At 36.6% G+C, this 22,694-nt stretch overlaps 6 protein-coding genes across 30 annotated transcripts; 3 read left to right on the plus strand and 3 right to left on the minus strand.

Annotated features, from left to right (window-relative positions):
- Positions 1-48: 48 nt before the first annotated feature.
- On the minus strand, positions 49-3,580 carry LOC137006986 (HEAT repeat-containing protein 4-like). 2 transcript variants are annotated; one of them, XM_067368194.1, is made up of 7 exons: positions 3,442-3,580; positions 3,232-3,340; positions 2,963-3,162; positions 2,772-2,841; positions 2,499-2,688; positions 2,333-2,411; positions 49-286 (listed from the first exon to the last, which is right to left on the minus strand). In XM_067368194.1, exons 1-7 carry the CDS (start codon positions 3,541-3,543, stop codon positions 194-196), a joined length of 843 nt encoding a protein of 280 aa, XP_067224295.1. In that variant the 5' UTR covers positions 3,544-3,580; the 3' UTR covers positions 49-193. The 2 variants fall into 2 exon arrangements, with proteins under 2 accessions (XP_067224295.1, XP_067224296.1); XM_067368195.1 differs by having other exon boundaries at positions 2,963-3,143; positions 3,222-3,340.
- On the plus strand, positions 3,562-7,515 carry LOC137006987 (HAUS augmin-like complex subunit 2). 8 transcript variants are annotated; one of them, XM_067368199.1, is made up of 9 exons: positions 3,563-3,746; positions 3,937-3,985; positions 4,324-4,422; positions 5,960-6,065; positions 6,149-6,244; positions 6,339-6,408; positions 6,509-6,641; positions 6,769-6,877; positions 7,105-7,515. In XM_067368199.1, the coding sequence occupies exons 4-9, from the start codon at positions 5,979-5,981 to the stop codon at positions 7,279-7,281; spliced, it is 672 nt and encodes a 223-aa protein (XP_067224300.1). In that variant the 5' UTR covers positions 3,563-3,746; positions 3,937-3,985; positions 4,324-4,422; positions 5,960-5,978; the 3' UTR covers positions 7,282-7,515. The 8 variants fall into 8 exon arrangements, with proteins under 8 accessions (XP_067224303.1, XP_067224302.1, XP_067224301.1 ...); XM_067368202.1 differs by lacking the exon at positions 4,324-4,422 and having other exon boundaries at positions 3,562-3,746; positions 5,932-6,065; XM_067368201.1 differs by lacking the exon at positions 4,324-4,422 and having other exon boundaries at positions 3,562-3,746; positions 5,953-6,065.
- An 84-nt stretch (positions 7,516-7,599) lies between these two features.
- On the minus strand, positions 7,600-11,132 carry LOC137006984 (HEAT repeat-containing protein 4-like). Of its 2 annotated transcripts, none has more exons than XM_067368190.1 (7): positions 10,994-11,132; positions 10,784-10,892; positions 10,515-10,714; positions 10,324-10,393; positions 10,051-10,240; positions 9,885-9,963; positions 7,600-7,837 (listed from the first exon to the last, which is right to left on the minus strand). In XM_067368190.1, exons 1-7 carry the CDS (start codon positions 11,093-11,095, stop codon positions 7,745-7,747), a joined length of 843 nt encoding a protein of 280 aa, XP_067224291.1. In that variant the 5' UTR covers positions 11,096-11,132; the 3' UTR covers positions 7,600-7,744. The 2 variants fall into 2 exon arrangements, with proteins under 2 accessions (XP_067224291.1, XP_067224292.1); XM_067368191.1 differs by having other exon boundaries at positions 10,515-10,695; positions 10,774-10,892.
- On the plus strand, positions 11,114-15,067 carry LOC137006989 (HAUS augmin-like complex subunit 2). 8 transcript variants are annotated; one of them, XM_067368208.1, is made up of 9 exons: positions 11,115-11,298; positions 11,489-11,537; positions 11,876-11,974; positions 13,512-13,617; positions 13,701-13,796; positions 13,891-13,960; positions 14,061-14,193; positions 14,321-14,429; positions 14,657-15,067. In XM_067368208.1, the coding sequence occupies exons 4-9, from the start codon at positions 13,531-13,533 to the stop codon at positions 14,831-14,833; spliced, it is 672 nt and encodes a 223-aa protein (XP_067224309.1). In that variant the 5' UTR covers positions 11,115-11,298; positions 11,489-11,537; positions 11,876-11,974; positions 13,512-13,530; the 3' UTR covers positions 14,834-15,067. The 8 variants fall into 8 exon arrangements, with proteins under 8 accessions (XP_067224312.1, XP_067224311.1, XP_067224310.1 ...); XM_067368211.1 differs by lacking the exon at positions 11,876-11,974 and having other exon boundaries at positions 11,114-11,298; positions 13,484-13,617; XM_067368210.1 differs by lacking the exon at positions 11,876-11,974 and having other exon boundaries at positions 11,114-11,298; positions 13,505-13,617.
- An 84-nt stretch (positions 15,068-15,151) lies between these two features.
- On the minus strand, positions 15,152-18,684 carry LOC137006985 (HEAT repeat-containing protein 4-like). 2 transcript variants are annotated; one of them, XM_067368192.1, is made up of 7 exons: positions 18,546-18,684; positions 18,336-18,444; positions 18,067-18,266; positions 17,876-17,945; positions 17,603-17,792; positions 17,437-17,515; positions 15,152-15,389 (listed from the first exon to the last, which is right to left on the minus strand). In XM_067368192.1, the coding sequence occupies exons 1-7, from the start codon at positions 18,645-18,647 to the stop codon at positions 15,297-15,299; spliced, it is 843 nt and encodes a 280-aa protein (XP_067224293.1). In that variant the 5' UTR covers positions 18,648-18,684; the 3' UTR covers positions 15,152-15,296. The 2 variants fall into 2 exon arrangements, with proteins under 2 accessions (XP_067224293.1, XP_067224294.1); XM_067368193.1 differs by having other exon boundaries at positions 18,067-18,247; positions 18,326-18,444.
- Positions 18,666-22,618, plus strand: LOC137006991 (HAUS augmin-like complex subunit 2). 8 transcript variants are annotated; one of them, XM_067368216.1, is made up of 9 exons: positions 18,667-18,850; positions 19,041-19,089; positions 19,428-19,526; positions 21,063-21,168; positions 21,252-21,347; positions 21,442-21,511; positions 21,612-21,744; positions 21,872-21,980; positions 22,208-22,618. In XM_067368216.1, exons 4-9 carry the CDS (start codon positions 21,082-21,084, stop codon positions 22,382-22,384), a joined length of 672 nt encoding a protein of 223 aa, XP_067224317.1. In that variant the 5' UTR covers positions 18,667-18,850; positions 19,041-19,089; positions 19,428-19,526; positions 21,063-21,081; the 3' UTR covers positions 22,385-22,618. The 8 variants fall into 8 exon arrangements, with proteins under 8 accessions (XP_067224321.1, XP_067224320.1, XP_067224318.1 ...); XM_067368220.1 differs by lacking the exon at positions 19,428-19,526 and having other exon boundaries at positions 18,666-18,850; positions 21,035-21,168; XM_067368219.1 differs by lacking the exon at positions 19,428-19,526 and having other exon boundaries at positions 18,666-18,850; positions 21,056-21,168.
- Positions 22,619-22,694: the final 76 nt, after the last annotated feature.

Raw genomic sequence — 22,694 nt, forward strand, 5'->3', positions numbered from 1 at the left:
TATATTGTTTGTGTGCTACATATACTCTCCTTTTGCTGATATCTCAATATACTATCAGTGTAAAATTAGTGAACTGGAGGAGCCTGCTTGCTTAAACATCAGTGACTGCAACGTATGATTTTTAGGTGGAACAACTCAAAAGGTTTGATTTAGGCTTTTTAATATTTTATATAGTAGAACAAATGAAACCAATTCAGTACAATAATTTGTGCTGTTGCTGCTTTCCCATCTCTTCTATTAAGAGCACTTTCTGCGTAATGATGTGTTTTGTACACAACAGCTCCACCTATAGAATAACAGAAAAAGAGCAACTTGCAATTAGTGTGATGCTGAGACATCTATTTCTAGAGCACTAATTCTCAACCAGGTGGAGAGGCTACTCACTGCAGAGCCATGGGTGGAGTATAACCTCCAGCTCCCCCTCTCTCCCCCACCTACTGTGGGCATGATGGGTGGAGCTGCATCCACCAACCACACCCTAACCCTACCCATAACCCTATCTCTCCACCCATTAGACAGTTTAAGCTCCAGAGAGGTGGAGCTGGAGGTCATTTGGCTCTGCAGCAAGCACCACTTGACCAGGGTGCCAAGGAGGCCACATTTTATTGCTTTAAAAAAAACTATACACCCGGTCCGTTTGGACCCTGTGGAATGTAAGCTTATAATGCAGTCATAACTTAATATTTTTCACCTAAAAACATTTGTAAATAACTTGTCATTAAAGGTGCTAAAGAGGATGTTTTGTTTTATACATTTTTGCAATATTACTTGAAACTGTCTTTAATAACTGATAAAAGACTATTTATTAGGTACAATGAAAGGAATAATATTAATATACATCATCTGTGCACGAGGTAGGGCCTTAAAAACATCAGCCAATCGTTTACCCGATCATCACGTAAACGATTGGCCCTCTGACTTGTCAATCACTGCCATGACGTTCCTTGTGAGAGATGAGCGCGGCTGCGCGCTCCAGTAACTTTCCACACTCCTCAGGCGCCGCATGCAATGTTTTTGTCCGGAGACGGGAGTAACAACTGAGTCTGAGTCTGACATAATGAATCCACTAACACGACACGGCGAATGCCGGTGGTAAACACTCGTGTTCCAATACTCGTGCACGAGTTTTGGGAGGCGTTCCTTTGAAATGAGCTGTGAAGGAGGGGGGCTGTTCTTACGCATGCGCTCATTTCAAAATCTCAGTAACAGTCTTTGGTTTCTCAGTCGACGAAAAAATCCTCTCTATCACCTTTAATAAAGTTATCAAGTTTTTACAATGCTATTATTTCATTTACCCTCTTTTCATTAATTGAAATATTATAGAGAAAATAAATATATATATATATATATATATATATATATATATATATAGGGAGAGAGAGAGAGAAATTCTTTGACATTTAAAATGTTACAAGAACTACAGCAAAAACCAGTGTGATGCAGGAAAAACTAAACATTCTTTTTCTAACAGAACAACATCAGTATTACTCTGAAATGATTTCAAACAAAATATATTCATTTTAATGGCATAAACTTTTACTTTCAGATGAAAAAAGAACTTATAGACTTATGTATATATATGGACATTGACTATCTGGTCTGAATTTTTGACCTCCAGACAACTAAATTTGCCATTTTATTGTAATTTCAGAATATTTGTGATATTATGAGTATGTTTATAAACAAAATGCTGTCAGTAAAAAGGAAAAATGTGATATCATTTTAGATAAACCTAACTCGTAGAGCCACCTAAAGCCTAAAGCCTAACCTAAAGCCACAGTTCACTTAAGGTCAAAACGGATCTGAATGCAAAGGGTGTTTGCATAACAATTTAGTTTAAATTATTATATCTCTTAATTTTTTTATTGCAAAAATCTGGAAAGATATTATGTGTATTTTGACAGTCTTAACACATATCCAAAGTTTCATTTTTGTACTAAAAACTATGTTTGTTTATGTTTTGTTTTTTAAATGTGTGTACTTTTGAGTCAAAACAGACCTGAATACATATAGAGAGGTTAAGTGAATTAATTATTATTATATTAAAATAAACTGGTATAAATTAAAATGCTAAAAAACATAAAATCAAGACATATATTTTTATATATTAATATTATATAATGTTAATATATTAAATGGAAATATTTGTTTTTATTAAAAAAACAGTTCTTGAAACTTCTGGATTCACAAAATCTAAAATATTTTAATTAAAAATATCAATACTCCCCTTTTAAGGTTGAGAACAATATGCTGTTTCTAGAACAAAATGCATTGAATAAACCAGTAGCTACTGTGCCTGAAGCATTGGTAACATATAGTGAAGCGTACTAACCTGGAGCTTTATCTCATGAATCTTTCTTTCATCTGCCTGCAGACTGTATCCATGCTTTTTCAGAAGACCTTTAATGTGCCTTAGTGAGAAATATGATTAAAATAACATTTAGAATTCAATTTTACAATCTTACTCCAAATAATGATAGTGTCCTATTAGCACACACCTCTGCACCTCAGCATTGGGTTCCAGTGCATAACGCTCTTGTAGGAAATGCTGTAACTCGGGGCCCTTTGCATCTGAAGTTCTCAGGGCCTCACAGGCAGCAATGCGCACACTGGGCTCTTCCTCGTGGTGTACAGCCCACATCAACAACTCCCGAAGAGCCGTGTTCATCCACCCTATTTTCTTTAAAGCTTCATTTATATAAATAATATTTCTTTAGTATAATAATAAAAACAGTAACACAGAATGGCTGCACATTCATTTTCAAGCTTACCATTAATTGCTTCCACTTTCACCTCCCATATTGGCTCATTCTGCATCAGGTTAATTAGCTGATTCAGGATCTGTGAACATGTTTTATGTGGTCAGTCGAGTGAACCCTCAATTTCTTTTTCACAGTCTTTGTATTGCTCACATGCTATCATAGATCTATTGTGCATTTCCACAGCTGTGTCATTTCCTCACCGACTGGTCTTTCATCATTAGAGAAGCTGCAGTCAAGCAAGCTTGTTTGCGCACAGTCACAAAGTCATCATTAAAGCACCGCAGGAAAGTGGGTAGTAGCTTGGGTGTCATTATTTTGAGCTGACCAATTAAGATCAGCGCTTCCACCCGCCAAGCGGTTGGGCCCTCCTCCAGTTTTGCGCTGTGGAGATATTGTTTGTCTGTTAAGAAAGAACTGAATATAAGTGTTCTGATGTGTCTGTTGGGTAGCGATAGTAACCTCAGCTCACTGTGCATCTCTCTGGCCTCGTTTAGTTCACTCAGAGCCAGTGCTGCAGCATGACGAACAGCACAGTTCCAGTCGTTCCACATCATGTGTATCAGTTTGTTGCAAATATCCTGCAAGAGAAGCATTTCTAGTATGTTCAACAATCATTATAGAGATATTAGATATGTAGATATAGGTATCTGAAATGTCCTAAAGAATTACTTTATGATACCTTGTTGACTGGACTTCTGAGCTTTGCAATGCTAGTACAGGCCTGAACTCTTGTTTTGCAGTTAGCGCTGTTTAACTCTTCTGCCTCGATCCAGAGGCACATCAACAGCGCCTTCGAACTCGCCGCCTATACAGTCACCCAACACCGAACCGACCAGAGCGCCGCGGAACCGGGACAGCATCACTGGCGCTGCTATACGCGCCGCAGCCGACATTTCTCTCGCTATATCTTAATGTAAATGTGAACTGTACTCGAGAAACAGGTTGAGACGACCCTGGGATGAATCTAGCACAGTGACATCTGGGGTTTGTTTTGCTGGACTGTTGTCATTGTGTGACCCGCTTCTTACTGCACCATGTCAAATATAACCGCATCACGATTCATCAAACTGTTCGCGAATATAATATTTTCGACTGACTAACTAAAACAAAAATACCTAACTTTGCAGAAAGAATTGTTTCTAATTCACGTAATGCCTTAATTTCATTATAACAGAATCGCTGCGGATCTAGAATGCAAACAGCAATGGCGTGCAGCTGTTGAAGTAAGTGATCTACATTTCGATGTCCGCTGATTCGACAAATTCGAAATTCGGACATTATTTAAATCACGGATATAAGACCGTTATAGGCAAGTCATATTTATGTATACTTTTGTAATTTATTTATAAGTGATTTAAACTACTCATAAAAGTGCACACTTGTTCTTCTTTGTGGGTATTTGTGAATCTGCTGACTATCACGATGAAGGAAGTTGCATTGCGCATCGCGCTTCATTTTCTATGATCTGTATGTTATATGCTTATTATTCAGGTTAGCGATTAATCCTGTTCTAATGTATGCTTATGTTGACGATATCTGCGCTTCTTATACGCTTGCGTAGCTGTGCTAGTGTTCAAGTGAGAAGTTACAAAAAGGCGGTTGATTGAAACAACACAGACATTTGTTTGCAGATCGAGGACATCGTATTCATAAACGACAGGTAATACGGGACGACTTGAAAATAACAAGTCACGCAGCAATATAGTCAGCATTTTTATTAATATAACAGTTGAGACATAGCAATGGCCCTGTTTGAGCAACAAGTAGTCAATCTAGTTTTACTTTAGAAAGAAAATTACTGAGCGTTTATCGTTTTAATAGAGCTAGAACATGTTTTTTGAGTTAATTTAATGCCTCCAATGTCCAGCAGTGGACCACGGAGCCCCTAAAGGTCTAGTTTCCTTTTGAAAATTAAAGTCACCATGAAATAGAGTGCCTCAAGGATGACGCATTTTTGTAGGCAAAACCGGGAAGCGAGTTAGCATTTTAGGACTTCCGGTTCCAACGCCGTAAAGTTATGGGTTTTTTGAATGGGTTTTTGCTAAATTGCCTGAAATAAGGTCTGTGGTTAACAAAGCCTCTAAATACTTTCATGTTTTGATCAATGACATAAAACACACCTGTTATAACCTGCTTGTGATTTTTTAAAAAACTTTTACTGTGTCTTAAAATCGGCGGTTGCTAACAAATTGCTAAAAGGGACTACTTCCTTTGGCGGGGACTTTAGACGTCATTATTAATAACAGCACAGATCATAATCCGTGAGCATGTTTTTAAATAAAGTTGTTTTCTAAATAAAGTTTGAGGACGCTTGGTGGTGGTGACGTTGATCCGCGACCATGGTGTGCTGTAGTCCGTTTATAGCCTACTGTTAGCTTTTTATATCTGACGACTTTATTTAGACTTAAAAATTTATAAATGTTGTCTTACCTTGTAAAGATTATCTTGATAGACAAAACGTGTACGTGTCATAACCCTTTGTTAAACACAGAGCTTATTTTCAGCGATTTTCCAAGTGTCTGTGGGAAAAATGCATAGGCTTTCAATCGAGGGAACCCGTGCGCTGCTAACTTCTGGGTTGGCCTACAAAAACACGTCCTCCCTGGGGTACTCTATCCCAAGTGGACAATTCTTATTTTTTATGGAATATTGCATTATTTATTATAAACAGTGTATCTGTGCACATCATTATTTTTTTTAAACAAATGCGCCGTCATAGTCTTTTTTTTAATTTTTTTTTTAAATGTAACAAGATCTCTTCTCTAATGACGTGTTTACTGGCGCTAGGGCGGACAATGATCCAATCTAATTTACATGTAAATTCTCAAACAAAAAAACTAGGATATCAGATATGTCACAATACAAGATTTCTGTTTTATGCTGTCTTTAAATGTAAACGTTTTGCATTTGCATGCAAAACTTTAGCGTTCACTGAGAAAAGGGATTTTGGTTTCTCGGGGGAAAGAAATACTTTTGCAAGAAAATGCAAAACATTTGCACGCGAAAGGTTTTGTGGGTGAAAGCAAAAACATTGAAATATAATTTTTCCTACCATCTGATATTTTTTTCCCATCACAATGTCTGTCAGACCTGCATAACAAAAAGTTGTAATCTGTTTAATAAAAATCATGAAAATGCCCATATCTGAAGAAACAACTTAATTTATTAGGCTTTATTGTTTGTATTATTGGCATCAGGTCTGAAATCACACATGTTATGAATCCCTGGGACCCCATTACTTACACTGTGACACCTGCTGCTAAGATTTTAGCAAGATGTGTAACATCAGGCACCATGACACAGGTAAAGCAAGAGATGATTTTTTGACATTGATTATAAACGGTTCTAATGGTTAATGTTATGCATTTGTATTATGAATCTTACAGGAGGAGCTTGATGCTATCCCACGGGAATCGGAAGTCTTTTCCTCTTCTTTACTTGAAGCTGAACAGCTCAGCAGAATTAGACATGATCTTGATCAGGTTGAAACCAAACTAGAGCCATGAAAACATTGCACCACTTTTCTGATTTTCAAACAACTGAAATGATTTTCTATTTGTCATCATGTTGTTTTAGACTAATTTAGATTTAGAGCTGCTGAGGCTGGAAAGAGACGGTGCAGACGTCACTCACAGTCATTACCTCAGTAAGTGTTGGAAACAGAATTGTGCACATACATTGACTTTTCAACATAGATTTACACATACACTAGATTTTAATTTTACTAATATGTGTTTCATTTTAAGGTCAAAGGTTTGCTTCCTTGCAACAGTTTACTTCCCACCTTCAGGAAGTGTTGCGAGAACAGACAGTCCTGCGAGAGAGACTCACAAAACCACTGTGTCAGCAGAACCTGCCCATTCAGGCTGATCTTCACAGGTCAGAGGCTTTTAATGTGCCGCTCATACAAAATGGCTTTCATTTAGAGATTTAAATTGTGCTTTTTTATTGAAATATTTACTTACAGCACTGATTATTGTTTAATGTAACATAAATCTGTGTACAGATATGTGGTAGAGCTCATGGGGATGGTGGTGGAGTTTATTCAGAACTTGGAAATGAAAATTAAGATGGTTCGAGCAATTCCAAACACTGATAGTTATCTGAGTGATCTGGTAAGTGTATATATATAAACACACTGGTATTCAGTATATATTTATCTTTTTTGATGAATCAGTCAACATGAATGTGCTCATTAGAAATAAAAATATACAGAATATGGTGGTTAAATGTTCATATAAATGTGTTATGCTTTGAAACCACTGTCTATATGTGATGTTCTTTACCTTTATTCTCGCAAACCTGTCATGTTTATAATGTAAATGCATATGTTCCCCATCAGAACAATGGCCGAACTCAACTGCTGGCTCAGGTCACTGAGGTCGAGAACCTGTACAAGCAAGTTCTTAAGCGACGAGGACATTCACAGACACGTCTAGTTGATAAAGATTTTCAGATTGAAAATCACTCACTGTTTGTTCAGGATACTAGTGGACAGTATAATAATAAAATGAACTAATTACAAAATCATTGACTAGATTTAGTATACATTTTTACATTTGTATTTTCTGTAAACATCTAACTATAAGCTTTCACATTTTGTTTAATATTGTATTGATGCATTAGAGAGAACTGATTTATGGAGTATATTCTGTGGCAGTATATACATTTTCAGGCACGTTTCATTTTTTGTATGTTTTTCTTTTATAATAATAATAATAAATAAATGTTCCACATTTCAAACCAAAACCGGAGGGTTTCAGCACTGGTAACCAGCATCATGTATTATTATATTGTTTGTGTGCTACATATACTCTCCTTTTGCTGATATCTCAATATACTATCAGTGTAAAATTAGTGAACTGGAGGAGCCTGCTTGCTTAAACATCAGTGACTGCAACGTATGATTTTTAGGTGGAACAACTCAAAAGGTTTGATTTAGGCTTTTTAATATTTTATATAGTAGAACAAATGAAACCAATTCAGTACAATAATTTGTGCTGTTGCTGCTTTCCCATCTCTTCTATTAAGAGCACTTTCTGCGTAATGATGTGTTTTGTACACAACAGCTCCACCTATAGAATAACAGAAAAAGAGCAACTTGCAATTAGTGTGATGCTGAGACATCTATTTCTAGAGCACTAATTCTCAACCAGGTGGAGAGGCTACTCACTGCAGAGCCATGGGTGGAGTATAACCTCCAGCTCCCCCTCTCTCCCCCACCTACTGTGGGCATGATGGGTGGAGCTGCATCCACCAACCACACCCTAACCCTACCCATAACCCTATCTCTCCACCCATTAGACAGTTTAAGCTCCAGAGAGGTGGAGCTGGAGGTCATTTGGCTCTGCAGCAAGCACCACTTGACCAGGGTGCCAAGGAGGCCACATTTTATTGCTTTAAAAAAAACTATACACCCGGTCCGTTTGGACCCTGTGGAATGTAAGCTTATAATGCAGTCATAACTTAATATTTTTCACCTAAAAACATTTGTAAATAACTTGTCATTAAAGGTGCTAAAGAGGATGTTTTGTTTTATACATTTTTGCAATATTACTTGAAACTGTCTTTAATAACTGATAAAAGACTATTTATTAGGTACAATGAAAGGAATAATATTAATATACATCATCTGTGCACGAGGTAGGGCCTTAAAAACATCAGCCAATCGTTTACCCGATCATCACGTAAACGATTGGCCCTCTGACTTGTCAATCACTGCCATGACGTTCCTTGTGAGAGATGAGCGCGGCTGCGCGCTCCAGTAACTTTCCACACTCCTCAGGCGCCGCATGCAATGTTTTTGTCCGGAGACGGGAGTAACAACTGAGTCTGAGTCTGACATAATGAATCCACTAACACGACACGGCGAATGCCGGTGGTAAACACTCGTGTTCCAATACTCGTGCACGAGTTTTGGGAGGCGTTCCTTTGTAATGAGCTGTGAAGGAGGGGGCTGTTCTTACGCATGCGCTCATTTCAAAATCTCAGTAACAGTCTTTGGTTTCTCAGTCGACGAAAAAATCCTCTCTATCACCTTTAATAAAGTTATCAAGTTTTTACAATGCTATTATTTCATTTACCCTCTTTTCATTAATTGAAATATTATAGAGAAAATAAATATATATATATATATATATATATATATATATATATATATAGGGAGAGAGAGAGAGAAATTCTTTGACATTTAAAATGTTACAAGAACTACAGCAAAAACCAGTGTGATGCAGGAAAAACTAAACATTCTTTTTCTAACAGAACAACATCAGTATTACTCTGAAATGATTTCAAACAAAATATATTCATTTTAATGGCATAAACTTTTACTTTCAGATGAAAAAAGAACTTATAGACTTATGTATATATATGGACATTGACTATCTGGTCTGAATTTTTGACCTCCAGACAACTAAATTTGCCATTTTATTGTAATTTCAGAATATTTGTGATATTATGAGTATGTTTATAAACAAAATGCTGTCAGTAAAAAGGAAAAATGTGATATCATTTTAGATAAACCTAACTCGTAGAGCCACCTAAAGCCTAAAGCCTAACCTAAAGCCACAGTTCACTTAAGGTCAAAACGGATCTGAATGCAAAGGGTGTTTGCATAACAATTTAGTTTAAATTATTATATCTCTTAATTTTTTTATTGCAAAAATCTGGAAAGATATTATGTGTATTTTGACAGTCTTAACACATATCCAAAGTTTCATTTTTGTACTAAAAACTATGTTTGTTTATGTTTTGTTTTTTAAATGTGTGTACTTTTGAGTCAAAACAGACCTGAATACATATAGAGAGGTTAAGTGAATTAATTATTATTATATTAAAATAAACTGGTATAAATTAAAATGCTAAAAAACATAAAATCAAGACATATATTTTTATATATTAATATTATATAATGTTAATATATTAAATGGAAATATTTGTTTTTATTAAAAAAACAGTTCTTGAAACTTCTGGATTCACAAAATCTAAAATATTTTAATTAAAAATATCAATACTCCCCTTTTAAGGTTGAGAACAATATGCTGTTTCTAGAACAAAATGCATTGAATAAACCAGTAGCTACTGTGCCTGAAGCATTGGTAACATATAGTGAAGCGTACTAACCTGGAGCTTTATCTCATGAATCTTTCTTTCATCTGCCTGCAGACTGTATCCATGCTTTTTCAGAAGACCTTTAATGTGCCTTAGTGAGAAATATGATTAAAATAACATTTAGAATTCAATTTTACAATCTTACTCCAAATAATGATAGTGTCCTATTAGCACACACCTCTGCACCTCAGCATTGGGTTCCAGTGCATAACGCTCTTGTAGGAAATGCTGTAACTCGGGGCCCTTTGCATCTGAAGTTCTCAGGGCCTCACAGGCAGCAATGCGCACACTGGGCTCTTCCTCGTGGTGTACAGCCCACATCAACAACTCCCGAAGAGCCGTGTTCATCCACCCTATTTTCTTTAAAGCTTCATTTATATAAATAATATTTCTTTAGTATAATAATAAAAACAGTAACACAGAATGGCTGCACATTCATTTTCAAGCTTACCATTAATTGCTTCCACTTTCACCTCCCATATTGGCTCATTCTGCATCAGGTTAATTAGCTGATTCAGGATCTGTGAACATGTTTTATGTGGTCAGTCGAGTGAACCCTCAATTTCTTTTTCACAGTCTTTGTATTGCTCACATGCTATCATAGATCTATTGTGCATTTCCACAGCTGTGTCATTTCCTCACCGACTGGTCTTTCATCATTAGAGAAGCTGCAGTCAAGCAAGCTTGTTTGCGCACAGTCACAAAGTCATCATTAAAGCACCGCAGGAAAGTGGGTAGTAGCTTGGGTGTCATTATTTTGAGCTGACCAATTAAGATCAGCGCTTCCACCCGCCAAGCGGTTGGGCCCTCCTCCAGTTTTGCGCTGTGGAGATATTGTTTGTCTGTTAAGAAAGAACTGAATATAAGTGTTCTGATGTGTCTGTTGGGTAGCGATAGTAACCTCAGCTCACTGTGCATCTCTCTGGCCTCGTTTAGTTCACTCAGAGCCAGTGCTGCAGCATGACGAACAGCACAGTTCCAGTCGTTCCACATCATGTGTATCAGTTTGTTGCAAATATCCTGCAAGAGAAGCATTTCTAGTATGTTCAACAATCATTATAGAGATATTAGATATGTAGATATAGGTATCTGAAATGTCCTAAAGAATTACTTTATGATACCTTGTTGACTGGACTTCTGAGCTTTGCAATGCTAGTACAGGCCTGAACTCTTGTTTTGCAGTTAGCGCTGTTTAACTCTTCTGCCTCGATCCAGAGGCACATCAACAGCGCCTTCGAACTCGCCGCCTATACAGTCACCCAACACCGAACCGACCAGAGCGCCGCGGAACCGGGACAGCATCACTGGCGCTGCTATACGCGCCGCAGCCGACATTTCTCTCGCTATATCTTAATGTAAATGTGAACTGTACTCGAGAAACAGGTTGAGACGACCCTGGGATGAATCTAGCACAGTGACATCTGGGGTTTGTTTTGCTGGACTGTTGTCATTGTGTGACCCGCTTCTTACTGCACCATGTCAAATATAACCGCATCACGATTCATCAAACTGTTCGCGAATATAATATTTTCGACTGACTAACTAAAACAAAAATACCTAACTTTGCAGAAAGAATTGTTTCTAATTCACGTAATGCCTTAATTTCATTATAACAGAATCGCTGCGGATCTAGAATGCAAACAGCAATGGCGTGCAGCTGTTGAAGTAAGTGATCTACATTTCGATGTCCGCTGATTCGACAAATTCGAAATTCGGACATTATTTAAATCACGGATATAAGACCGTTATAGGCAAGTCATATTTATGTATACTTTTGTAATTTATTTATAAGTGATTTAAACTACTCATAAAAGTGCACACTTGTTCTTCTTTGTGGGTATTTGTGAATCTGCTGACTATCACGATGAAGGAAGTTGCATTGCGCATCGCGCTTCATTTTCTATGATCTGTATGTTATATGCTTATTATTCAGGTTAGCGATTAATCCTGTTCTAATGTATGCTTATGTTGACGATATCTGCGCTTCTTATACGCTTGCGTAGCTGTGCTAGTGTTCAAGTGAGAAGTTACAAAAAGGCGGTTGATTGAAACAACACAGACATTTGTTTGCAGATCGAGGACATCGTATTCATAAACGACAGGTAATACGGGACGACTTGAAAATAACAAGTCACGCAGCAATATAGTCAGCATTTTTATTAATATAACAGTTGAGACATAGCAATGGCCCTGTTTGAGCAACAAGTAGTCAATCTAGTTTTACTTTAGAAAGAAAATTACTGAGCGTTTATCGTTTTAATAGAGCTAGAACATGTTTTTTGAGTTAATTTAATGCCTCCAATGTCCAGCAGTGGACCACGGAGCCCCTAAAGGTCTAGTTTCCTTTTGAAAATTAAAGTCACCATGAAATAGAGTGCCTCAAGGATGACGCATTTTTGTAGGCAAAACCGGGAAGCGAGTTAGCATTTTAGGACTTCCGGTTCCAACGCCGTAAAGTTATGGGTTTTTTGAATGGGTTTTTGCTAAATTGCCTGAAATAAGGTCTGTGGTTAACAAAGCCTCTAAATACTTTCATGTTTTGATCAATGACATAAAACACACCTGTTATAACCTGCTTGTGATTTTTTAAAAAACTTTTACTGTGTCTTAAAATCGGCGGTTGCTAACAAATTGCTAAAAGGGACTACTTCCTTTGGCGGGGACTTTAGACGTCATTATTAATAACAGCACAGATCATAATCCGTGAGCATGTTTTTAAATAAAGTTGTTTTCTAAATAAAGTTTGAGGACGCTTGGTGGTGGTGACGTTGATCCGCGACCATGGTGTGCTGTAGTCCGTTTATAGCCTACTGTTAGCTTTTTATATCTGACGACTTTATTTAGACTTAAAAATTTATAAATGTTGTCTTACCTTGTAAAGATTATCTTGATAGACAAAACGTGTACGTGTCATAACCCTTTGTTAAACACAGAGCTTATTTTCAGCGATTTTCCAAGTGTCTGTGGGAAAAATGCATAGGCTTTCAATCGAGGGAACCCGTGCGCTGCTAACTTCTGGGTTGGCCTACAAAAACACGTCATCCCTGGGGTACTCTATCCCAAGTGGACAATTCTTATTTTTTATGGAATATTGCATTATTTATTATAAACAGTGTATCTGTGCACATCATTATTTTTTTTAAACAAATGCGCCGTCATAGTCTTTTTTTTAATTTTTTTTTTAAATGTAACAAGATCTCTTCTCTAATGACGTGTTTACTGGCGCTAGGGCGGACAATGATCCAATCTAATTTACATGTAAATTCTCAAACAAAAAAACTAGGATATCAGATATGTCACAATACAAGATTTCTGTTTTATGCTGTCTTTAAATGTAAACGTTTTGCATTTGCATGCAAAACTTTAGCGTTCACTGAGAAAAGGGATTTTGGTTTCTCGGGGGAAAGAAATACTTTTGCAAGAAAATGCAAAACATTTGCACGCGAAAGGTTTTGTGGGTGAAAGCAAAAACATTGAAATATAATTTTTCCTACCATCTGATATTTTTTTCCCATCACAATGTCTGTCAGACCTGCATAACAAAAAGTTGTAATCTGTTTAATAAAAATCATGAAAATGCCCATATCTGAAGAAACAACTTAATTTATTAGGCTTTATTGTTTGTATTATTGGCATCAGGTCTGAAATCACACATGTTATGAATCCCTGGGACCCCATTACTTACACTGTGACACCTGCTGCTAAGATTTTAGCAAGATGTGTAACATCAGGCACCATGACACAGGTAAAGCAAGAGATGATTTTTTGACATTGATTATAAACGGTTCTAATGGTTAATGTTATGCATTTGTATTATGAATCTTACAGGAGGAGCTTGATGCTATCCCACGGGAATCGGAAGTCTTTTCCTCTTCTTTACTTGAAGCTGAACAGCTCAGCAGAATTAGACATGATCTTGATCAGGTTGAAACCAAACTAGAGCCATGAAAACATTGCACCACTTTTCTGATTTTCAAACAACTGAAATGATTTTCTATTTGTCATCATGTTGTTTTAGACTAATTTAGATTTAGAGCTGCTGAGGCTGGAAAGAGACGGTGCAGACGTCACTCACAGTCATTACCTCAGTAAGTGTTGGAAACAGAATTGTGCACATACATTGACTTTTCAACATAGATTTACACATACACTAGATTTTAATTTTACTAATATGTGTTTCATTTTAAGGTCAAAGGTTTGCTTCCTTGCAACAGTTTACTTCCCACCTTCAGGAAGTGTTGCGAGAACAGACAGTCCTGCGAGAGAGACTCACAAAACCACTGTGTCAGCAGAACCTGCCCATTCAGGCTGATCTTCACAGGTCAGAGGCTTTTAATGTGCCGCTCATACAAAATGGCTTTCATTTAGAGATTTAAATTGTGCTTTTTTATTGAAATATTTACTTACAGCACTGATTATTGTTTAATGTAACATAAATCTGTGTACAGATATGTGGTAGAGCTCATGGGGATGGTGGTGGAGTTTATTCAGAACTTGGAAATGAAAATTAAGATGGTTCGAGCAATTCCAAACACTGATAGTTATCTGAGTGATCTGGTAAGTGTATATATATAAACACACTGGTATTCAGTATATATTTATCTTTTTTGATGAATCAGTCAACATGAATGTGCTCATTAGAAATAAAAATATACAGAATATGGTGGTTAAATGTTCATATAAATGTGTTATGCTTTGAAACCACTGTCTATATGTGATGTTCTTTACCTTTATTCTCGCAAACCTGTCATGTTTATAATGTAAATGCATATGTTCCCCATCAGAACAATGGCCGAACTCAACTGCTGGCTCAGGTCACTGAGGTCGAGAACCTGTACAAGCAAGTTCTTAAGCGACGAGGACATTCACAGACACGTCTAGTTGATAAAGATTTTCAGATTGAAAATCACTCACTGTTTGTTCAGGATACTAGTGGACAGTATAATAATAAAATGAACTAATTACAAAATCATTGACTAGATTTAGTATACATTTTTACATTTGTATTTTCTGTAAACATCTAACTATAAGCTTTCACATTTTGTTTAATATTGTATTGATGCATTAGAGAGAACTGATTTATGGAGTATATTCTGTGGCAGTATATACATTTTCAGGCACGTTTCATTTTTTGTATGTTTTTCTTTTATAATAATAATAATAAATAAATGTTCCACATTTCAAACCAAAACCGGAGGGTTTCAGCACTGGTAACCAGCATCATGTATTATTATATTGTTTGTGTGCTACATATACTCTCCTTTTGCTGATATCTCAATATACTATCAGTGTAAAATTAGTGAACTGGAGGAGCCTGCTTGCTTAAACATCAGTGACTGCAACGTATGATTTTTAGGTGGAACAACTCAAAAGGTTTGATTTAGGCTTTTTAATATTTTATATAGTAGAACAAATGAAACCAATTCAGTACAATAATTTGTGCTGTTGCTGCTTTCCCATCTCTTCTATTAAGAGCACTTTCTGCGTAATGATGTGTTTTGTACACAACAGCTCCACCTATAGAATAACAGAAAAAGAGCAACTTGCAATTAGTGTGATGCTGAGACATCTATTTCTAGAGCACTAATTCTCAACCAGGTGGAGAGGCTACTCACTGCAGAGCCATGGGTGGAGTATAACCTCCAGCTCCCCCTCTCTCCCCCACCTACTGTGGGCATGATGGGTGGAGCTGCATCCACCAACCACACCCTAACCCTACCCATAACCCTATCTCTCCACCCATTAGACAGTTTAAGCTCCAGAGAGGTGGAGCTGGAGGTCATTTGGCTCTGCAGCAAGCACCACTTGACCAGGGTGCCAAGGAGGCCACATTTTATTGCTTTAAAAAAAACTATACACCCGGTCCGTTTGGACCCTGTGGAATGTAAGCTTATAATGCAGTCATAACTTAATATTTTTCACCTAAAAACATTTGTAAATAACTTGTCATTAAAGGTGCTAAAGAGGATGTTTTGTTTTATACATTTTTGCAATATTACTTGAAACTGTCTTTAATAACTGATAAAAGACTATTTATTAGGTACAATGAAAGGAATAATATTAATATACATCATCTGTGCACGAGGTAGGGCCTTAAAAACATCAGCCAATCGTTTACCCGATCATCACGTAAACGATTGGCCCTCTGACTTGTCAATCACTGCCATGACGTTCCTTGTGAGAGATGAGCGCGGCTGCGCGCTCCAGTAACTTTCCACACTCCTCAGGCGCCGCATGCAATGTTTTTGTCCGGAGACGGGAGTAACAACTGAGTCTGAGTCTGACATAATGAATCCACTAACACGACACGGCGAATGCCGGTGGTAAACACTCGTGTTCCAATACTCGTGCACGAGTTTTGGGAGGCGTTCCTTTGAAATGAGCTGTGAAGGAGGGGGCTGTTCTTACGCATGCGCTCATTTCAAAATCTCAGTAACAGTCTTTGGTTTCTCAGTCGACGAAAAAATCCTCTCTATCACCTTTAATAAAGTTATCAAGTTTTTACAATGCTATTATTTCATTTACCCTCTTTTCATTAATTGAAATATTATAGAGAAAATAAATATATATATATATATATATATATATATATATATATATATAGGGAGAGAGAGAGAGAAATTCTTTGACATTTAAAATGTTACAAGAACTACAGCAAAAACCAGTGTGATGCAGGAAAAACTAAACATTCTTTTTCTAACAGAACAACATCAGTATTACTCTGAAATGATTTCAAACAAAATATATTCATTTTAATGGCATAAACTTTTACTTTCAGATGAAAAAAGAACTTATAGACTTATGTATATATATGGACATTGACTATCTGGTCTGAATTTTTGACCTCCAGACAACTAAATTTGCCATTTTATTGTAATTTCAGAATATTTGTGATATTATGAGTATGTTTATAAACAAAATGCTGTCAGTAAAAAGGAAAAATGTGATATCATTTTAGATAAACCTAACTCGTAGAGCCACCTAAAGCCTAAAGCCTAACCTAAAGCCACAGTTCACTTAAGGTCAAAACGGATCTGAATGCAAAGGGTGTTTGCATAACAATTTAGTTTAAATTATTATATCTCTTAATTTTTTTATTGCAAAAATCTGGAAAGATATTATGTGTATTTTGACAGTCTTAACACATATCCAAAGTTTCATTTTTGTACTAAAAACTATGTTTGTTTATGTTTTGTTTTTTAAATGTGTGTACTTTTGAGTCAAAACAGACCTGAATACATATAGAGAGGTTAAGTGAATTAATTATTATTATATTAAAATAAACTGGTATAAATTAAAATGCTAAAAAACATAAAATCAAGACATATATTTTTATATATTAATATTATATAATGTTAATATATTAAATGGAAATATTTGTTTTTATTAAAAAAACAGTTCTTGAAACTTCTGGATTCACAAAATCTAAAATATTTTAATTAAAAATATCAATACTCCCCTTTTAAGGTTGAGAACAATATGCTGTTTCTAGAACAAAATGCATTGAATAAACCAGTAGCTACTGTGCCTGAAGCATTGGTAACATATAGTGAAGCGTACTAACCTGGAGCTTTATCTCATGAATCTTTCTTTCATCTGCCTGCAGACTGTATCCATGCTTTTTCAGAAGACCTTTAATGTGCCTTAGTGAGAAATATGATTAAAATAACATTTAGAATTCAATTTTACAATCTTACTCCAAATAATGATAGTGTCCTATTAGCACACACCTCTGCACCTCAGCATTGGGTTCCAGTGCATAACGCTCTTGTAGGAAATGCTGTAACTCGGGGCCCTTTGCATCTGAAGTTCTCAGGGCCTCACAGGCAGCAATGCGCACACTGGGCTCTTCCTCGTGGTGTACAGCCCACATCAACAACTCCCGAAGAGCCGTGTTCATCCACCCTATTTTCTTTAAAGCTTCATTTATATAAATAATATTTCTTTAGTATAATAATAAAAACAGTAACACAGAATGGCTGCACATTCATTTTCAAGCTTACCATTAATTGCTTCCACTTTCACCTCCCATATTGGCTCATTCTGCATCAGGTTAATTAGCTGATTCAGGATCTGTGAACATGTTTTATGTGGTCAGTCGAGTGAACCCTCAATTTCTTTTTCACAGTCTTTGTATTGCTCACATGCTATCATAGATCTATTGTGCATTTCCACAGCTGTGTCATTTCCTCACCGACTGGTCTTTCATCATTAGAGAAGCTGCAGTCAAGCAAGCTTGTTTGCGCACAGTCACAAAGTCATCATTAAAGCACCGCAGGAAAGTGGGTAGTAGCTTGGGTGTCATTATTTTGAGCTGACCAATTAAGATCAGCGCTTCCACCCGCCAAGCGGTTGGGCCCTCCTCCAGTTTTGCGCTGTGGAGATATTGTTTGTCTGTTAAGAAAGAACTGAATATAAGTGTTCTGATGTGTCTGTTGGGTAGCGATAGTAACCTCAGCTCACTGTGCATCTCTCTGGCCTCGTTTAGTTCACTCAGAGCCAGTGCTGCAGCATGACGAACAGCACAGTTCCAGTCGTTCCACATCATGTGTATCAGTTTGTTGCAAATATCCTGCAAGAGAAGCATTTCTAGTATGTTCAACAATCATTATAGAGATATTAGATATGTAGATATAGGTATCTGAAATGTCCTAAAGAATTACTTTATGATACCTTGTTGACTGGACTTCTGAGCTTTGCAATGCTAGTACAGGCCTGAACTCTTGTTTTGCAGTTAGCGCTGTTTAACTCTTCTGCCTCGATCCAGAGGCACATCAACAGCGCCTTCGAACTCGCCGCCTATACAGTCACCCAACACCGAACCGACCAGAGCGCCGCGGAACCGGGACAGCATCACTGGCGCTGCTATACGCGCCGCAGCCGACATTTCTCTCGCTATATCTTAATGTAAATGTGAACTGTACTCGAGAAACAGGTTGAGACGACCCTGGGATGAATCTAGCACAGTGACATCTGGGGTTTGTTTTGCTGGACTGTTGTCATTGTGTGACCCGCTTCTTACTGCACCATGTCAAATATAACCGCATCACGATTCATCAAACTGTTCGCGAATATAATATTTTCGACTGACTAACTAAAACAAAAATACCTAACTTTGCAGAAAGAATTGTTTCTAATTCACGTAATGCCTTAATTTCATTATAACAGAATCGCTGCGGATCTAGAATGCAAACAGCAATGGCGTGCAGCTGTTGAAGTAAGTGATCTACATTTCGATGTCCGCTGATTCGACAAATTCGAAATTCGGACATTATTTAAATCACGGATATAAGACCGTTATAGGCAAGTCATATTTATGTATACTTTTGTAATTTATTTATAAGTGATTTAAACTACTCATAAAAGTGCACACTTGTTCTTCTTTGTGGGTATTTGTGAATCTGCTGACTATCACGATGAAGGAAGTTGCATTGCGCATCGCGCTTCATTTTCTATGATCTGTATGTTATATGCTTATTATTCAGGTTAGCGATTAATCCTGTTCTAATGTATGCTTATGTTGACGATATCTGCGCTTCTTATACGCTTGCGTAGCTGTGCTAGTGTTCAAGTGAGAAGTTACAAAAAGGCGGTTGATTGAAACAACACAGACATTTGTTTGCAGATCGAGGACATCGTATTCATAAACGACAGGTAATACGGGACGACTTGAAAATAACAAGTCACGCAGCAATATAGTCAGCATTTTTATTAATATAACAGTTGAGACATAGCAATGGCCCTGTTTGAGCAACAAGTAGTCAATCTAGTTTTACTTTAGAAAGAAAATTACTGAGCGTTTATCGTTTTAATAGAGCTAGAACATGTTTTTTGAGTTAATTTAATGCCTCCAATGTCCAGCAGTGGACCACGGAGCCCCTAAAGGTCTAGTTTCCTTTTGAAAATTAAAGTCACCATGAAATAGAGTGCCTCAAGGATGACGCATTTTTGTAGGCAAAACCGGGAAGCGAGTTAGCATTTTAGGACTTCCGGTTCCAACGCCGTAAAGTTATGGGTTTTTTGAATGGGTTTTTGCTAAATTGCCTGAAATAAGGTCTGTGGTTAACAAAGCCTCTAAATACTTTCATGTTTTGATCAATGACATAAAACACACCTGTTATAACCTGCTTGTGATTTTTTAAAAAACTTTTACTGTGTCTTAAAATCGGCGGTTGCTAACAAATTGCTAAAAGGGACTACTTCCTTTGGCGGGGACTTTAGACGTCATTATTAATAACAGCACAGATCATAATCCGTGAGCATGTTTTTAAATAAAGTTGTTTTCTAAATAAAGTTTGAGGACGCTTGGTGGTGGTGACGTTGATCCGCGACCATGGTGTGCTGTAGTCCGTTTATAGCCTACTGTTAGCTTTTTATATCTGACGACTTTATTTAGACTTAAAAATTTATAAATGTTGTCTTACCTTGTAAAGATTATCTTGATAGACAAAACGTGTACGTGTCATAACCCTTTGTTAAACACAGAGCTTATTTTCAGCGATTTTCCAAGTGTCTGTGGGAAAAATGCATAGGCTTTCAATCGAGGGAACCCGTGCGCTGCTAACTTCTGGGTTGGCCTACAAAAACACGTCATCCCTGGGGTACTCTATCCCAAGTGGACAATTCTTATTTTTTATGGAATATTGCATTATTTATTATAAACAGTGTATCTGTGCACATCATTATTTTTTTTAAACAAATGCGCCGTCATAGTCTTTTTTTTAATTTTTTTTTAAATGTAACAAGATCTCTTCTCTAATGACGTGTTTACTGGCGCTAGGGCGGACAATGATCCAATCTAATTTACATGTAAATTCTCAAACAAAAAAACTAGGATATCAGATATGTCACAATACAAGATTTCTGTTTTATGCTGTCTTTAAATGTAAACGTTTTGCATTTGCATGCAAAACTTTAGCGTTCACTGAGAAAAGGGATTTTGGTTTCTCGGGGGAAAGAAATACTTTTGCAAGAAAATGCAAAACATTTGCACGCGAAAGGTTTTGTGGGTGAAAGCAAAAACATTGAAATATAATTTTTCCTACCATCTGATATTTTTTTCCCATCACAATGTCTGTCAGACCTGCATAACAAAAAGTTGTAATCTGTTTAATAAAAATCATGAAAATGCCCATATCTGAAGAAACAACTTAATTTATTAGGCTTTATTGTTTGTATTATTGGCATCAGGTCTGAAATCACACATGTTATGAATCCCTGGGACCCCATTACTTACACTGTGACACCTGCTGCTAAGATTTTAGCAAGATGTGTAACATCAGGCACCATGACACAGGTAAAGCAAGAGATGATTTTTTGACATTGATTATAAACGGTTCTAATGGTTAATGTTATGCATTTGTATTATGAATCTTACAGGAGGAGCTTGATGCTATCCCACGGGAATCGGAAGTCTTTTCCTCTTCTTTACTTGAAGCTGAACAGCTCAGCAGAATTAGACATGATCTTGATCAGGTTGAAACCAAACTAGAGCCATGAAAACATTGCACCACTTTTCTGATTTTCAAACAACTGAAATGATTTTCTATTTGTCATCATGTTGTTTTAGACTAATTTAGATTTAGAGCTGCTGAGGCTGGAAAGAGACGGTGCAGACGTCACTCACAGTCATTACCTCAGTAAGTGTTGGAAACAGAATTGTGCACATACATTGACTTTTCAACATAGATTTACACATACACTAGATTTTAATTTTACTAATATGTGTTTCATTTTAAGGTCAAAGGTTTGCTTCCTTGCAACAGTTTACTTCCCACCTTCAGGAAGTGTTGCGAGAACAGACAGTCCTGCGAGAGAGACTCACAAAACCACTGTGTCAGCAGAACCTGCCCATTCAGGCTGATCTTCACAGGTCAGAGGCTTTTAATGTGCCGCTCATACAAAATGGCTTTCATTTAGAGATTTAAATTGTGCTTTTTTATTGAAATATTTACTTACAGCACTGATTATTGTTTAATGTAACATAAATCTGTGTACAGATATGTGGTAGAGCTCATGGGGATGGTGGTGGAGTTTATTCAGAACTTGGAAATGAAAATTAAGATGGTTCGAGCAATTCCAAACACTGATAGTTATCTGAGTGATCTGGTAAGTGTATATATATAAACACACTGGTATTCAGTATATATTTATCTTTTTTGATGAATCAGTCAACATGAATGTGCTCATTAGAAATAAAAATATACAGAATATGGTGGTTAAATGTTCATATAAATGTGTTATGCTTTGAAACCACTGTCTATATGTGATGTTCTTTACCTTTATTCTCGCAAACCTGTCATGTTTATAATGTAAATGCATATGTTCCCCATCAGAACAATGGCCGAACTCAACTGCTGGCTCAGGTCACTGAGGTCGAGAACCTGTACAAGCAAGTTCTTAAGCGACGAGGACATTCACAGACACGTCTAGTTGATAAAGATTTTCAGATTGAAAATCACTCACTGTTTGTTCAGGATACTAGTGGACAGTATAATAATAAAATGAACTAATTACAAAATCATTGACTAGATTTAGTATACATTTTTACATTTGTATTTTCTGTAAACATCTAACTATAAGCTTTCACATTTTGTTTAATATTGTATTGATGCATTAGAGAGAACTGATTTATGGAGTATATTCTGTGGCAGTATATACATTTTCAGGCACGTTTCATTTTTTGTATGTTTTTCTTTTATAATAATAATAATAAATAAATGTTCCACATTTCAAACCAAAACCGGAGGGTTTCAGCACTGGTAACCAGCATCATGTATTATTATATTGTTTGTGTGCTACATATACTCTCCTTTTGCTGAT

The sequence above is a fragment of the Chanodichthys erythropterus genome, chromosome 18 (assembly GCF_024489055.1).
Source record: "Chanodichthys erythropterus isolate Z2021 chromosome 18, ASM2448905v1, whole genome shotgun sequence".
Classification (NCBI taxonomy): domain Eukaryota; kingdom Metazoa; phylum Chordata; class Actinopteri; order Cypriniformes; family Xenocyprididae; genus Chanodichthys; species Chanodichthys erythropterus.

Bases quoted from the DNA above. Each gene is read 5' to 3' on its own strand.
- LOC137006986 (XM_067368194.1), bottom strand. From the start codon at position 3,543: ATGTGCCTCTGGATCGAGGCAGAAGAGTTAAACAGCGCTAACTGCAAA. The intron at 2,689-2,771 runs GTAAGCTTGAAA...ATATAAATGAAG, and splicing joins GAAAGTGGAAGCAATTAATG to CTTTAAAGAAAATAGGGTGG. The intron at 2,412-2,498 runs GTGTGTGCTAAT...TTTCTCACTAAG, and splicing joins CCCAATGCTGAGGTGCAGAG to GCACATTAAAGGTCTTCTGA.
- LOC137006987 (XM_067368197.1), top strand. From the start codon at position 5,979: ATGAATCCCTGGGACCCCATTACTTACACTGTGACACCTGCTGCTAAG. The intron at 6,642-6,768 runs GTCAGAGGCTTT...ATCTGTGTACAG, and splicing joins ATTCAGGCTGATCTTCACAG to ATATGTGGTAGAGCTCATGG. The intron at 6,878-7,104 runs GTAAGTGTATAT...GTTCCCCATCAG, and splicing joins ATAGTTATCTGAGTGATCTG to AACAATGGCCGAACTCAACT.
- LOC137006984 (XM_067368190.1), bottom strand. From the start codon at position 11,095: ATGTGCCTCTGGATCGAGGCAGAAGAGTTAAACAGCGCTAACTGCAAA. The intron at 10,893-10,993 runs GTATCATAAAGT...CTTCTCTTGCAG, and splicing joins TCAGAAGTCCAGTCAACAAG to GATATTTGCAACAAACTGAT. The intron at 10,394-10,514 runs GTGAGGAAATGA...ACATGTTCACAG, and splicing joins TAATGATGAAAGACCAGTCG to ATCCTGAATCAGCTAATTAA.
- LOC137006989 (XM_067368206.1), top strand. From the start codon at position 13,531: ATGAATCCCTGGGACCCCATTACTTACACTGTGACACCTGCTGCTAAG. The intron at 14,194-14,320 runs GTCAGAGGCTTT...ATCTGTGTACAG, and splicing joins ATTCAGGCTGATCTTCACAG to ATATGTGGTAGAGCTCATGG. The intron at 14,430-14,656 runs GTAAGTGTATAT...GTTCCCCATCAG, and splicing joins ATAGTTATCTGAGTGATCTG to AACAATGGCCGAACTCAACT.
- LOC137006985 (XM_067368192.1), bottom strand. From the start codon at position 18,647: ATGTGCCTCTGGATCGAGGCAGAAGAGTTAAACAGCGCTAACTGCAAA. The intron at 18,267-18,335 runs GTGAGCTGAGGT...CTTTCTTAACAG, and splicing joins CGAGGCCAGAGAGATGCACA to ACAAACAATATCTCCACAGC. The intron at 17,516-17,602 runs GTGTGTGCTAAT...TTTCTCACTAAG, and splicing joins CCCAATGCTGAGGTGCAGAG to GCACATTAAAGGTCTTCTGA.
- LOC137006991 (XM_067368214.1), top strand. From the start codon at position 21,082: ATGAATCCCTGGGACCCCATTACTTACACTGTGACACCTGCTGCTAAG. The intron at 21,745-21,871 runs GTCAGAGGCTTT...ATCTGTGTACAG, and splicing joins ATTCAGGCTGATCTTCACAG to ATATGTGGTAGAGCTCATGG. The intron at 21,981-22,207 runs GTAAGTGTATAT...GTTCCCCATCAG, and splicing joins ATAGTTATCTGAGTGATCTG to AACAATGGCCGAACTCAACT.